Source organism: Dendrobium catenatum, unplaced genomic scaffold (assembly GCF_001605985.2).
Source record: "Dendrobium catenatum unplaced genomic scaffold, ASM160598v2 fragScaff_scaffold_325, whole genome shotgun sequence".
Classification (NCBI taxonomy): Eukaryota; Viridiplantae; Streptophyta; class Magnoliopsida; order Asparagales; family Orchidaceae; genus Dendrobium; species Dendrobium catenatum.
This window is the reverse complement of record NW_021318787.1, coordinates 1,802,994-1,818,925: the sequence shown is the minus strand read 5'-3', so window position 1 is coordinate 1,818,925 and position 15,932 is coordinate 1,802,994. Positions and strand designations below refer to the sequence as shown.

Sequence of the window (15,932 nt, the reverse complement as noted above, 5' to 3'; positions counted from 1 at the left end):
GGCGATTCATCTTTGCCTCGGCCGCCACATGTGGCTTTGTTCGCCTTCCCCTTCGCATCACACGTCGCGCCATTCTATTCACTGGCGCGTGCTCTCGCCGCGGCTGCTCCGTCTGCCATCTTTTCCTTCGTGAGTACAGCTAAAACCCTCGAATCCCTTCCGAGAACCGCCGGAAATCTTCGTCTGTTACCATTCGAGGAGGAGATCCCGGACGGCGGATCTTCTGCTGGACTTGAGGAGATGGTCGGGAAGTTCTTGCAGGCGGCCCCGGGGAAAATCCGGGCTGCTGCAAATGCTGCCGCGGCAGATGTCGGGGGGATACCGGTGAGCTGCGTGGTGAGCGATGCGTTTATGTGGATGGCGGATTTTGTGGCAGAGGAGTTGGAGGTGCCATGGGTTGCTCTTTTTCCTGGGTTCCCGTTAGCGTTATTGGCACACGCTCACACCGATGATCTGCGCAGCCGTTTTGGTAGTGAGGATCAAGGTATTCTTCTATACCTTGTTCGCGTATTATCTTTTACTAGCAGTATTTGAATTTAGTTTTTTTTTCACTATTTGCTCGTGAAAAATTTATGCGCTTTAGGAATTAGAGTTGATAACTGCGCAAGATTGAAGTTTGCTTGTGGTTGATTTGAGTTGACTCAAGAATGGCTTGCATGAAATAAAAAAAATAATAATTTTTTGAATTGACCCATGTTGCTTAGCTGTTTCAATCTGTATGACATACAGCTAAAATTATAAAAAGTTTTCTTAATTTGTGTAAGGATCCGAAAGTTTGGTAAAGCTTAATTAATCATCATGCACGGGGTTTTTCTTTTTGAAAAGAAGAAAAACGCTATGCCATTCATTTCATCCATATAGTGCGCTCTATTCCTGTCTAATGTTTATATATAGAATAGCAATCTGATTGAACATTGATTGAGAGAATTGATGAAAAATTGAGATCTCAAGCATCGTACGCACAGTCTTTACCAGATGATGATCTCAAGAGGAAGAAGACTGTTGCATTCTGTTCAATCTAGATTCATGATCTTTCCAAATGACTGTAACTAGGCTTTCTAAATGATTTTGGTTATGTAGTATAACTTTATAATTCAAGTTATGCTTTCCTACAATTATAACACACCGATTGTGTGAACAAGTTGGTATACAAAGAAAGAAAGACAACTATTGACAGTAAATATTATATATGTATGTAGTTTATCAAAACTCTAACAGTGAATAATTAGTAACTAATCATAATTATCAACTGCATGGTACAATTATCATTCTATGGTGCTGAACGCAGCTTTGAATTTCGTACCAGGAGATGAACTAAGGTTTTGCATATTTTGACAATCATGTCTGCTCGGGGGAGTGTTGTTTAGGCAACAAAACGCTTCTTTTATGCATCGAAGTCACCTAAGTTATACGCACATTTAGTAGGTTCTATCTTTTAATGTGATGAAAATTGTTATTTTTATTCAATTGATTGTTTTGAACAGAAATCAACATATATGTAAACTACAAAGGCGCCAAGAACAGTGATCTCCTTTTTCACACATCAGACCTGTTCGCATAAAACTTTTGTGAAACAGACTAATCTGAATTTTCTACTTGTTTCACTCACTGAAATTTTATTGTACCATCACTCTCACTGTTTGCTACTTTCATTAACATCTGTCTTTTAAGCATTTTTTATATTCAGAATCTGAAAATTTTCATTAACATCGTCTATAACATTATAAACTCTTGAATTCTTGCCTCGTTTTACATCCCAATTATATTGTTCTGTTTCTATAAAAATTCCATATTTGATTGCAGTGATGCCTACTCATGCTGACAAACTCCTTGACTTCATTCCTGGCCTGGCCACCATGCGTGTTTGTGACCTTCCAGAAGGCATCATCTTTGGCGATACTAACTCTAAATTCGCTCTCAACATCCATAGCATGGCTCATCGCCTCCCCCGAGCTGCTGCCATCGTCCTCACAACTTTGGCCGACCTTGAACCTGATTCAACTTTTCATAACACTTACAGCCTGAGTCTCCCCATTGGTCCACTCAACCTCCTCTCTCCACCACCATCCAGTCCAGACAAAGAAAACTGCCTTCCATTTCTGGACTCCCATGAACCCTCTTCAGTTGTATATGTTGCCTTCGGCACATTCAATGCTCTGCCGCCGGCCGAGTTAGCCGAGCTCGCTCATGGACTTGAGGACGGCGGTGTACCCTTTTTATGGTCTCTCAAGGAGGAGATTCGATCCAACCTGCCGGAGGGGTTTGTGGAGCGAACACGATTGAGGGGGAAGATAGTGAATTGGGCGCCGCAGGTGTCCGTATTAAGTCACCCAGCTGTGGGCGTCTTCGTCACACACTGTGGATGGAATTCAGTACAGGAGAGCATAATGTCTGACATGGTGATGTTGTGCAGGCCGATCTTTGCCGAGCAGAGGATGATAGGAAGGGCGGTGGAGTCGATGTGGGGAGTAGGAACAAATCTCGATTCTGGTATTACGAGAGAAGCATTAGTTAGCGCCATGAATGGAGTTTTGAAAGGAGATAATGGGAAGAAGATGAGGAAGAGAGCGGTGGAGATAAGAGAGAGGACGGAGAAGGCTCTGTTGCCTGGTGGGAGTTTCTCGAAGAACTTGAAGAGTTTGGTGGCGTTAGTCTGCAGAATATGATATTTGGTTATTGATTGGATGTTCTTGAAGCTTGATTTGTTGACATAAATGAAGTTGGGCGTGCTGAAATTTATGTTCTATAAAGTATGATTTTTTTTTATTTGTAACAATAAGTGTTGAAATGTCAGTCAGTATTTTTTTTCTTGCGAGTTTGTTACAGGAGGGAGAAAGGTCTTTGAATTTGTTTGCTAAATTGTTCAGGTATTTATGGGACACATGACATGCAAAACTTGATACAATTATGAGATGTAATCATAATGGAAAAATATAATTGCCAAGTAGTCTTTATTTATGGTTATGAAATATTCTAGAATTTCTCCTTATTCTTTCTTTTTCTTTTTCTCACTCTTTTGTTTTATTTGAGACAGTTTTTTACAACAACATAAAGCCTTTATCCTACTACGTGAGGTCAGAGACATGAATTATTTTTCTCCATTTTGTCTTGTAAAGAGTTAAATTTTCATTTAAATCTAATAATGAAAGGTCATTTCTATTATTTTTTAGCCAAATGTATTTAGGTCTATCGCTACCTTTCTTAACATAGATCAAATGTAAAGCATCTCTCATAACCAGGTCATCGGAAGGTAGCCGTTTTATGTGATCAAATCATCTAAGGTGACTCTCTCTAGTCTTTTCTGCCACTGGAGATGCTCCAACATTTTCACATATATTCTCGTTTCGTATTCTGTCTCTAAGAGTCAAGCCACTCATCCACCTGAGCATTCTCATCTCTGCAACACTTAACTTAATATTATGCTTCTCTTTTAATGGCCAATATTCTTCGGCATAAAGTATTACATGTATAATAACCATCTTATAAAAATTTTCCTTAAGTTTGAGTGGTACTTTTCTATCACACAACAAGTCCAATGCATTCTCCATTTCAACCATCCAACTTGAATTCTACTACTAATAATATCCCATCTATTTTACCATCACTATGAACTATAGACCCAAGATATCTAAAACATGTACTCTTATTAATGACTTGATCGCATAAAGTCACAAACCCCCATTAGATCTATTATTCATAAAATTACGCTCAATGTATTCTATTTTAGATCTACTTAAACGAAAACCTTTAAACTCTAAGGTTGACCTCCATAATTCAAGTTTATCTTTAACTCCCTCTTTAGTTTTATCAATAAGAAGAATATGATCAGCAAAAAACATACACTAGGGAACATCCTGTTGCAAATCTCTAGTAAGAAAATCCATGACTAAACCAAAAAGATATGGGCTTAAGGCTGATCCTTGATGTAATCCAATTAAAATTACAAAATACTTGGTCAAACCATCTTGTGTTTGAACATGCACAAATAATAGCTCCATCATATATATCCATAATGACTTGAATATAAACATTATTAACCCCTTGCTTTTTTAGAACTCTCCATAGCACTTCTCTTGGAACTTTATCATATAATTTCTCTAAATCACTAAATATGACCTGAAGATCCTCGTTATTCTCTCTATACTTCTCCATCAAACATCTCAATAAATGTATGACTTTCATAGTAGACCTACCCGGCATGAATCCAAATGAATTTTGAGAAACATTAGTATCACATCGTAATCTATGCTCCATAACTCTCTCCCATTGTTTTAAATTATGACACATCAACAAAATTCCTCTATAATTCGTATAATCTTTTGCATTGCCTTTATTATTAAAAATAGGAATCAACACACTCTTTCTTCACACTTATGACATCTTTTTAGTCTTCAAAATAATATTAAAAAGTTTAGTAAGACAATAAATTTCTTCATATCCTAAGCATTTTCACACATTTATTGGCATATCATCAAGTCCAAGTGTCTTCCCACATTTCATTTTCTTTGAAGGCTCTCTAACTTCAATTTTGGTAACACGTCGATAAAAATAAAAAATTATATTTTCATTTGAAATGCAAACTAAAATCAATCTTATTTTCATAATCTTCATTGAAAAGCTTAGCAAAATATCTCATCCACCTTTATTGAATATCCTCTTCTAAAATAAATATTTTTTGATCTTCATTCTTAATTCACTTCACTTGAACTAAATCCTTACTACCCTTATCTCTTTGTTAGGCTATCTTATACATGTATCTTTCACGCTCTTTAGTATTTAATCTAATATATAAATCATTAAAAGCTAAAGTCTTTATATCGTAGTTTGCTTTCTTAGATCTCTTACGGACATCTTTATATCTTTTTTAATTTTTAGAATTTTTACATCTAAAATAATTTTTATAACAGAGCTTCTTATTTTTGATATTTTCTTACACATTTTGATTTCACAACCAACTATTTTACTATTAGAAGCTTTTTCTTTTTATACTTCAAGCATATCATTTGCAATATTTTTAATATTACAAAATACTACTTCCCACATAACTTTAGCTTCCTCATGCACCCATAAAATATTAAGATCGTGAATTTTACTCTCCAAGATATTTTTTTTAGAGTTCTTAAATAAAACCATCTAATCTTAGAACAATGATTTACAATATTTTTATACTCTATCCCTTCATCTTAAAGTCCAAAATTAATAAGCAATATTGGGTACATAGACATTTACTCGGAACAACTTTACAATCTTTGCAATTTAAATGATATATATTTTCTTACAAGAAAATAATCAATGTAAGATTTACTATATCCATTCTTATAAGTGATGAGACGCTAATCTCTTTGATTAAAAATAATATTAGCAATTATAAAATCATAAGTTAGAGAAAAATCTTATATAATCTTATCACTCTCATTAGTTGCTCCAAACCCAAAGTCACCATGATTACTTTTAAAATCCTCTACCTCTCTACCAACATGCCCATTTAAATCTCTTACAATAAAACTTTCTTTTGTATTAATTCTTCTAAGTCATTTAAATTTTTTAATTTTGAACACATATCCAAACATACTTGAGGAGCATAAATATTTATAATATTAATAATCTTATCATCAACAATAATCTTCAAAGCTATAATTCTATATCTAATTCTATCAATTTTTACAACCTTATCTTTCAAACTCTTATCTATAATCACATATACACCATTTCTGTTACGACTCTCACCAGAATAATAAAGTTTAAACCCTAAACTATTAATCGCCTAATTAAACCTTATCTCCCACCCATTTAGTTTCATGAATGCATATAATATTTATCTTCCCGTGAATCATAATATCAATTAATTCCATTAATTTGTTTGTAAGAGAACCTACATTTTAAGATTCTAATTAAATTTTAGTTTCATGGACTAGCTTCTTTGCCCATATTCGTCCATGATATAGGAACCCTTGCCTATTTAACACTGCATCCAAGTTCTAATGCAACCGCCCTTGCACATTTCTCACTGTATTCAGGCCCTATAGCGGGTCGCTTCTAGGAAACGACCTAGCATTAACACATTGTATTAAATGATTAATGCCATGATTATTTGACAAGTCGTACATTGACAAGTTTTATGCTGGCCCATATATATATATATATATATATATATATATATATATATTTTTCTTAGCATTAACACTAAGAAATTAAAAAAAAAAATCTTAGCATTAAAGTTTTCTTGGTCCTTCAAGGTTGATACTAAATGATCCCTTGATTGAAAGTGATAAACCCATCTATTCACATATGAGGAGTTAGGCCCATATTTGCTAGAGTATTTCTTCTCACATAGAAAACAAAAAATAAAATAAATAAATCTATGAGCTCAACCATCATTATATGCCGACAGAGTGTGAAACTACATGAGGAATCTCCTACTTATAAGAAGCCAAAATAAACTCTTAACACCATGCTACTAGTTAGGGTCCTCCAACAAGCACTAGTGATGTGGGACTATATATTTCCCTCTATTGTTCTCTCAAGCGCTGCCACACCTATGCTAATATGCCTATGCTATCTTGTGAATTATTACCAATTGATTGTTGGGTTTTCATTTTATATTAATGACGAGAATTTTATAAATAAAACATCTGAATTATTGTATTTAAAGGGTATATTTAGGATAACTTTCTTGTTATTTTATTTTTAGGAAGTAATAAATTTTGTACTATTTCTTTTTCATTATTATTTTTTATTTTTAAGATATTTTTGTGGTAGAAAGCCGCTTTCACAACGGAGTAGTTAAAGCTTCGTTTGGAACAATTTTTTTACTTTTTTGCTAATTTTCTGACTACGATCATTATTTCTATATTGCAAATATTTTTTTTTTTACTTTCCGAAAAATTTTGTACTAGGAAGTTGCTTTATACAACAACTTTAAAAAATTACTTTATTCACAGCAACTTTAGAAAACATTAAAAAAGTCATCCGAAAAAAAATCTTAGTTACTTTCCCCACAATGACTTTCCAACTAATTTTATAAAATGCCACAATCATTTTATCAGTGAGAGAAGCAATTCAATTAATATCAGGTTAATTTGTTATACATATTATTGAAGAGATCGAATATTTTAATAGAACTAAGGTCCTCCTAAAGCTGGACATAGAGGAGGCATCCGATGAGGATGTAGGGCATAATAATTAGAATGCTTGTGGCCAAATGATAATCTTGCTTGTGATCCTTTTAATTTTAATTTAAATTTATATTTTAGCATGAAAAAAAATGTATTTAATAGCTTGAAAATATCTTGTTTTTTTATTTTTAGTGAATATTGAATGAATTGATTTACATAGTAATAGTGGCAGTCATTAATGAGGCAGTGATGGCTAGTTGGCAGTTATAGTTATAGGGGTTCAAGACTGTGATGATTATCAACAGTCACGTGCATATAAATGTTCTATCCAAGAGAGATTATTACTTGCAGAATTCAGACACAGATAATCATTTGATTTTGTGACTATGAGCAGTAAAAGTATACTGTTCACAACTGCATTTTTACTATTCACAATCACAAAATCGAACGATTCTTTATATCCGAACTCTGCATGTAATAATCTTTCTTACTAAGATGCACATTTGCATCTTGCTGAAAAATGCTCTAACAACCAAAAAGATAATTTCTGTTCTAACATAATAGAAAATCAAAATATAATAGTGGGAGGCAAAAAGAAAAAAGAAGGGATTTTTACATACATAACACTTCAAAGTTTCTTATTTATTCATCTAACACCTAAACTTACTTATTTACACACATACCATCTAAAACTTATTTGACTTTCTAAAATGCCATTTCGCCCTCCATCTCCGTTAAAACCGGCCCGATACCGCACACATTGGTTGGTCTTCTCGAGTTAGACGCCTCTGACTACGTCACCCGCTTCCGTCTTGCTACCTCGAGTGAACCCGCTGTCGTCCACGTCTCCGGGCCCTAATACGGCCGGTGCCTGCTCTCTTCCAGTCTTACTATTCTTCGGTGAACTCCACTCATGATTGCGGTCGACGTTGGCAGCCTCAACGTCCTCCAGTTTATTCTCTCACTCTCCATCGTCGTTGATGTCAATTTATTCTTCTCCTCCCTACATTCCTCCCTTGAAGCAGTTCTCAGTAACGACTCTCCACCGGTCACTCCCTCTTCGGATTTATTATCTTCTTCCTCTTCCCCTCAAAAAAAGAAGAAGGGCTACCCAATAGATTCATCCATTCCTGACATTAAGATCGAGCAGTATTTACTCCTCGGACGAATTCCGATTCAAATTATTTTGGTAGAACTATGATAACAATCCATAATGAGAAACCAATCAAATTATTCAAACCAATCAAAAGATTTGGTTTTTCCCCTGTTTTTTCCGCCAATGCTTTGTATCATGGGATTTTGTTCTCAGGTGGTGTAGCACAAGTGAAGGAAACAGAAGCCCTTGGTGGAGAAGCTCTGGAGGAACGTGTTTACTATCGCCGAGTTCCAAGTGGTAGATTTGGCATCAAATTCATTCTCCGTCGGGAGTCTTGTGGATGGAAATGACATGGAGGATAGTACCAACAGCATCAACACACAGCCTTCTCTCTCCTAGCCTTACAAGAACACACGGAGACGAGACCAGCTTGTTCGATGTCGGACGGATTTAAACGGAGAGAAGACGGGATGGTAGTTTAGAAAGCTAAATAGGTTTTAACTGGTAGGTGTGTAAATAGGTAAGTTTAGATATTAGATGAGTAAATAAAAAACTTTCAAAGATTATGTATGTAAAAATCCCAAAAAGAAATGTCTGAACAGAGTAAAGTGTTCTTTTAATGCACAGAATGCATAAGATTTTATACATGTGTATTTATAGTAACTTTCTATAGGTTGACTTTTTTTTTTTAATTCGAATTTATTATTATTATTTTTCTGTGCTTAGACAAAGATAGAAGCATCTCTTGGAGAGCATTTATGAATTATCTCAAATGTTCCAACATAATTTGTTTAGACTCATAATTAGATTTAACGGCACTGATAAATATCAAAATTATTAAATATAGCTAATACAATTAAAGTATAATAACATTAAATATTCATAAAGCTATTGGCTAAGATAAAACAATACAAATTAGGAGTTTCAAAATGGGTTGTAGGTCAAATTCGATCCAAAATTGTGCTGATCTGAATCCAACCAACCCGAACCTGACTCATTTAATAAATGGATTAAAAACTCCAACTCGAATTTAACCCATTAGCAAATTTAAATGACCCAAATTCGACATGTTAACCCATTTTGACTAAAAAAATTTCTTTTATAGCTTATTAACTATTAAATTTAAAATATTTGACAAAAAACATACTCACAAATAAAGAAAATTAAAGAAAAAATATATCAAACGGATCATGTTTTGGTCAAAAATGAGTTTATAGGCAAACTCGACAAGTTTAATAAATGGGTTGAAAAATCCAACCAAACTTGAGTTTTTTTGGGTATGATTGACAGATATGATCATTTATTGATATCCCTTGGTGGGATCCTCTTGATGTTTTCTATTTTTTGGGGGGGACAAAACAAACTTGGATATGACCTTGAATTGTATAATTCCCACCTCATTCAACTCTTTCTGAATATGAAGATTATGTGTTATAAATTATAATTTTCTTAATCATCTTCTTTTTAATCTTTTTCAAAATATTTTTTTAAAAAAATTGCAAATGCCAACCTTAAACACAAATAAAAAAACTGAGGGAATATCTAAAACATTTAATATGTACCCCCAATAGAAAAAATTTATGCAAACAATCGTAATTAATCATAGTAATTAACAATATTTGGATTATCTCTTATAATTTTTTTAAAACCTTTAAATTTAAAAAAAATTTATGAGATTTTTATTATAATATACTACCTCATTTATGTTTATATAAACAAAATTTTAAGTTTATGGAGCTCAATTGATCTACATAAAAATTTATAATAAATATAAAACAATTATATTTAATGAATAAACTATGTTATACTTATTAAATATGCTAAATTCTTATTTTATTGCATTTCTCGAATTGTTTACATATAATTTAATATATTTTATGACATAATTTAGATAAAAATGTTTTTTTGTCAGAAAGTTAGGTGAGACTTCTAATCCTACAGTTTAACATAACACCATGAAGACTTAACAACTAGCCGTTAAGTCTTAATCAAACCAATAATGATTAGTTTTTTAATAGCCATTAGAGGACTTTAGGGTGGCCATTGAAGGGATGTTTCAAAGGCTTTTTGGGAGATTTTTTTAAGGGTTTATTTTAACAAATAAGGTTTTGTTTGGGATAGTTTTCTGGTTGTTTTTTAAAATAACTTTTTAGTACAAAAAATATCTAGTAAAAAAAAAAAAAACATTGTACTAAAAAACTACTTCATAAAGCAGTAATAAAGTCATCCCAAATGAAGCGTAAATATGAGGATAATTATATGTTGCTTTGCAAAGTTGTTCGATAATGAAGAATCCTTTTTAGAGATATTACCTTTGTGAAGAGTTCTAAAGCATGCTTCATTAAATTTATAGAATTTCACTCTATCTCTTAGAATTATTGTGAGGGGATTTCATTTTCTATAAGTTTTAATTTGTCTAAACTGTGATAGAATTATAATCTTAGGAGATGTTGAGCTCATTTTTTGGAATGAGGCTTGTCCTTGAATAGATGAAGTCTTGTAGCTCTTCCAAACCTAAGGTGGCTCTCTGCCAAAGTCTACATTTGATCATTTTAAGCATTTAATAGCCTTTCACATAGTTTAATAATCCTTCAAGACCTTTGATAGCCCTCTGCCTACGATTGATGATCTTCATAGGCCAAAATTAGGCCTTTGTTTGAGTCTTTAGATTAGTGTAAGACTTAAGCGTTAGGTAGCCCTTTGCCTAAGCCCTATAATCCTTTTAGATCATAGGTTGAGTTGTCACATCCTACTCTTGACATAACATCTAAGATTTTGCTTATCAAAGTACATAATGTGTGCAATGGTTAGAGTGGCTATAGTGTAATCTCACTTGTCTATCACAAAGTTCCGAATAGGTTAGGGCCATGCCACCTCAACTCATTGGGTTTTAAGAAAATAATTGTGAAAATATGATTTTCCTTTTAAAAATGATTTTCTCATATATTTTTGAAATTAATATGTTTGAAATTTACATGAGTGCGTGTAATTTTCTGAAGTAGAATTTATTTTAAAAACAAGTTCTTTCTAAATATGGTCTAATCAGATCAATTTAATTTAATTTTTTTTTGCATGACATCCTTAGATTATTTGAAGCTTTAGAGTAATCATATTAGATATGATTATAAAATATTAATTATCATCATACAATGAATATCATTGCTGATGATAGTTAATATACCATAATCTTAATTTGTCCTATGTTTACTACATTATTGATGGACTTGACTATTATTTTTTTCTAGTATGAAGTTAAACATATTTGCTATCTTTGTAGTATGTTATTTTTATTAAACACTTTGATTTGTGTAGTTTGTCCTATGTTAGCGGTTGTTGTTGGTGGAGATGTGGAGCCTATAGGTTTTTTAGAAATTGTTCTTAAAAGGCTCTAAAGCATATTTCCAAAATGGTAAGGGTTCAACCACTTACTCTATATTGATGATGTTCTTGTTTTTGGTAAAACCTTTATTCCAATGATGAGAGGATAAAAAAGAATTTTGGAACATTTCTCTCTTGGTACAAGATTTTTTTTATCAATTTTAATAAGAGTTTGGTTATCATCTCCAAGAAATAATCTCTGGCTAATAATATTTGTCATATTTTGAATATTCCTATTTCTCATTCCACCATTAATTACCTTAGGTTGCCTAGCTATTCTAAAAGGCTCATTTGCTCTGATTTTCAACTTTTTCTCAATAAAATTACTAATCTTCTGGCTGGTTAAAATATAATATCCTGCATAGAAGGGTGGACCGATGAGCTTTCCTTTAAAAATAAGTTGTGGTGTTATCCTGATGTTGCTTGTAACCTATTAACTAAATTACGCCAATGGATAGAGAGTGATGACTTTTAAATAACTATTGAAAGCCACCTGTAAATTAACTTAGGATAATTAATAATGATGAAAAGATAAAGACCGCTGACCAATTCGTTAATAGTTAAGGTTAAATTAAAAACTGATGATTGATGATCAACTAGGCGAAATATAAGGTGAAAAAATAAAAATACCACATTAAAAGCTAGATGTCATACATTACTGAATCTTATATTGATGCATGTATACATTGATAGCATTGATAGTATTGATAGATATACCATATAACATTGATGTGTGTGCATAAAAAGTATATGATATGGATACATACAATGCTAATATATGACATATAAGAAGAATATGACTCGTAAATGTTGATTGACATGATATGATATATAAGACTAGCTAATGAATGATGACTGCTAATTTTGAATGCTAAATTGATATATGAAGGATTGATGTGAAACTGAAATGCTGATATGTTATTTAATAATTAATATGCAACTGATATGATTGAGTATATAATATGTATAAATTTCAGTTGTAGATATTGATAATTTGGAAGGCTATAAAGCTCATTATATGATTTTATTTCATATTTTTAGAAAAATGTAAGGAAGCTTGAGGATGATCTGTGCACTAGCTTATAGTAGTCTTCTTATTTTATAGTCATATATTCATTGAAGTGAGTTAGTTTATTTTATACCATGACTATTGTACATGTATCATTTCGGTCTTGTTTGTATATACTAAATAAATATAAATGAAATTCTATTTTTTTTCTATTATTTCTATGAAATTTATAATTTCTAGTTAAATGGTTGTAAATGTAAATATAAAAGATATAATTCTTTCAACTTAGATCCTGGGGCATGACAACGTTAATTTGATTAAGAAACTTTTAAATAATTTTAAAAGGTTGATATAATAATTTGGTTAAAGTTTTATAGATATATTAAATCATTTATAGGGTCACAACTCAATTTACATTATATATATTGGTCTTTGGAGCTGAAGCTATCCTACCCTTAGAGGTAAAGCTCCCCTTGTTTTGGATATACCTTAATAATTTTTCCCTTGATTTGGATATACCTTAATGATTAAATCATTAAGGAAGAGAAGGACCATCTTAGGCCAGAGGAGCTCAATAATTTAGATGACAAAAGCTTATAAGCATGTCAGGACCTTGAGTTATATGAGGTCATATATTACATAGTAGATTAGTCTAACCCCAAGCTTTCAATATTATAGACTTGGTTTTAGTGTTGCGATGAGTGATTATGATCCATTATATGATTGATAGAAAATTTGATCTCACATGGTAGAGGCCCCTTTATAGTGGAATGTATACATAAAGGAAGCTCTTACTTGCTAGTAGATGTTAAAGCATATCAATCCATAATTCCAAAAAATGGCTAACATATGATGAAAAAAATCTTAATGAAATATTTTGTACTAGCACCCTATCCCAAAAGGTTGAGTTTCATGTAATATATATATATATATATATATGACATCATACCCAAATTTGTTTTATTGCTCTTTTTCACTAAATTTAAACTTGTAGGGAAATTGAATCCCATACTTTGCATTTGATGCATGCATTTCCTTGGTTCAACCCATAGACTAGGTCTAAATAATTTTTTAGGAAATATATCTTATTTAAAAAAATGCACAATTATTTTAATTAGAATTAAAATCCCCTCTAAGTTTAGCTGTCACATTTTATTCCAAAAATTTATTTATTTAGCACCCATAAAGGCAGACTTTATTGTCTAGATTGAAGTCGTCACTTTTTGTTGTGAAATCCATGAATATAATATCTTTAGAGAAACTCATTCTCAAGCTTTATGTATGTTATATTTGAAATAGAGTTAATTATTATACTTTATCATGTGGTACGTACATGCAAGCCATCTTCGCCGATGGAATGGGTTTGGATTGTTTTTTACTTAATAAATATCTTATTTTAGGGATTATCTAGATAAAATCTCAAATTTATTTTCCTTGCTTCGCGTCACTGCATAACAATGTACCCCTTTATGTCAAACAATATCATTATTATCAACTCATGTGATTACTTTTACTAATTAAATCGTATATGAAGTGTTCACTTTCCACTTAATATGCACATGTTTTGAATTAACTCATACAAATAAAGTCTAAACTTTCTCATTGTGATGATCTTGAGGAAAAGAGCTCTTACCCTAACTAGTTTAAGTGTTTAGGTTAACACATGATCAACGAAATATTGATGAATTAATTTTTTTCAAGAACCTTTAAAGGAACATTTGTAAAATTGATATCCATGGTAGGACATGGTGTATTCTTTATGTGTTATCCCTAGTACAGTCTTTCAATTCACAATTAGTGCATAATCTCTCCTTAAGAATGTTTACTACTTGGATTATTGAGTAAATAATATCAATTTTTAGATCTTTAGCTCTTCCCCTTTATAGGCATGAGATTGTCCTTATTGTTCTCCTTCTGTTTAATTTTCTACACTAAGATTTGTCTATCATTTTTTCCCTTCTCGTGGTAGAAATATATTAGTCTTCGTGGTTTTCTTCACACCTTGGTATTCATGTACTCATGGTTACCTAATGTTTTTACTTATGTACGTACACTAAACATCTTCTAGACTATTTTGTCTCTATAACTAAGTCTCAACCTTTTGTTATCCTCAGTCAAGCCTGCATCATTCTTTTATATATCCTCATTATCCTAAGACCAAACATTCTTCTTGAGCTTTAATCTCCTATATAATATTAGAAGGAGTGATGGATAAACCTTCTTCTTGATCTCTAACTCAATTATTCTTAATTACTCCAATCATAAGATGTTGAATATTTGACCTTTATTGGTTACATATATATGATACAACTTATACACAAATTTTCATCTCCATTGTAATTTCCCATATGAATTTTATAATGATAGATTTTATAATAATCCAAAATTCTTAAAATGAATTTATTTGAAAATGAAAAAATTTGGATCATGTATGCATCGTTGCGGCTCCAAAAACTTCCCTCGTGGCATCACGATCTCTATTCTATAGTAACTTTGGGATTGACATATAGTGCAGTGGTGTGGAAGTTGGGTGCCATGACGGTAGACACTAACTCAAGTTTTTAATAAAATATAAATATCCCTCACCACCAAAACATAACCCCCCTCATTCAGTTTACTTGCTGGGGAAGGAAAGAAAGGAGAGAGAGGAGATGAGGAAAGTCTTCTAGGGCTTATTCATCCGTCTCTCCTATTATAAAAATTATTCTAATCATAATAAGTGACCTCAACTCTACTTCTCTTTTCAAAGGTTCTAAGTTTAATATATTTCTCCCTCACGAATCTGATAAAAAATACAATATCTTCTTGTTGAGTGAGTTTTCACCATATAATTTTTGTTATGTTGTAGATATTATTGTTCTAAATATTTTGACTAGTTTATATTTAAAATGAGTAGGAAAATATTGAGTACAAAATGATTAGATGCTAATTAACTAAATTTGAATATGAGATACATATCATGTATATGATTACTGTTCATTTAGCGTAACATATATTTTAACCTAATACAAGCATACTGATAAGTATACTTGATAGACTTACATATTATGCTAATTACATATAATGTGTAAAGGAGGCTTGTTATTATTATATATATGATATGTAATGTATATGTGCAAGTGAAATGAATGATTTGATGTGTTATATGAGATGAATGTAATTTGTATTGATACGATTGAGAATGCTAATGAGTTGATGAATGATAAGACTGATGATTAATGTGATAAGATTGACGACCAATATGAGCCATGATCGATGTGATATATAGATGATAGATTGGTGATTGATACCAAATATGATAGATTAATGATAGATATTATCGATGATTGATGAC

At 31.9% G+C, this 15,932-nt stretch overlaps 1 protein-coding gene across 1 annotated transcript; it reads left to right on the top strand.

The window, feature by feature from the left end:
- LOC110095211 (anthocyanidin 3-O-glucosyltransferase 7) lies at nt 1–2,964 on the top strand (the record flags this gene model as incomplete). The annotated part of the gene is given in 2 exon segments (XM_020820653.2): nt 1–484; nt 1,804–2,964. Coding segments are annotated over 2 exon segments (1,347 nt in total), but the record flags the coding sequence as incomplete, so codon positions are not given.
- Between the last annotated feature and the right edge of the window lie 12,968 nt (nt 2,965–15,932).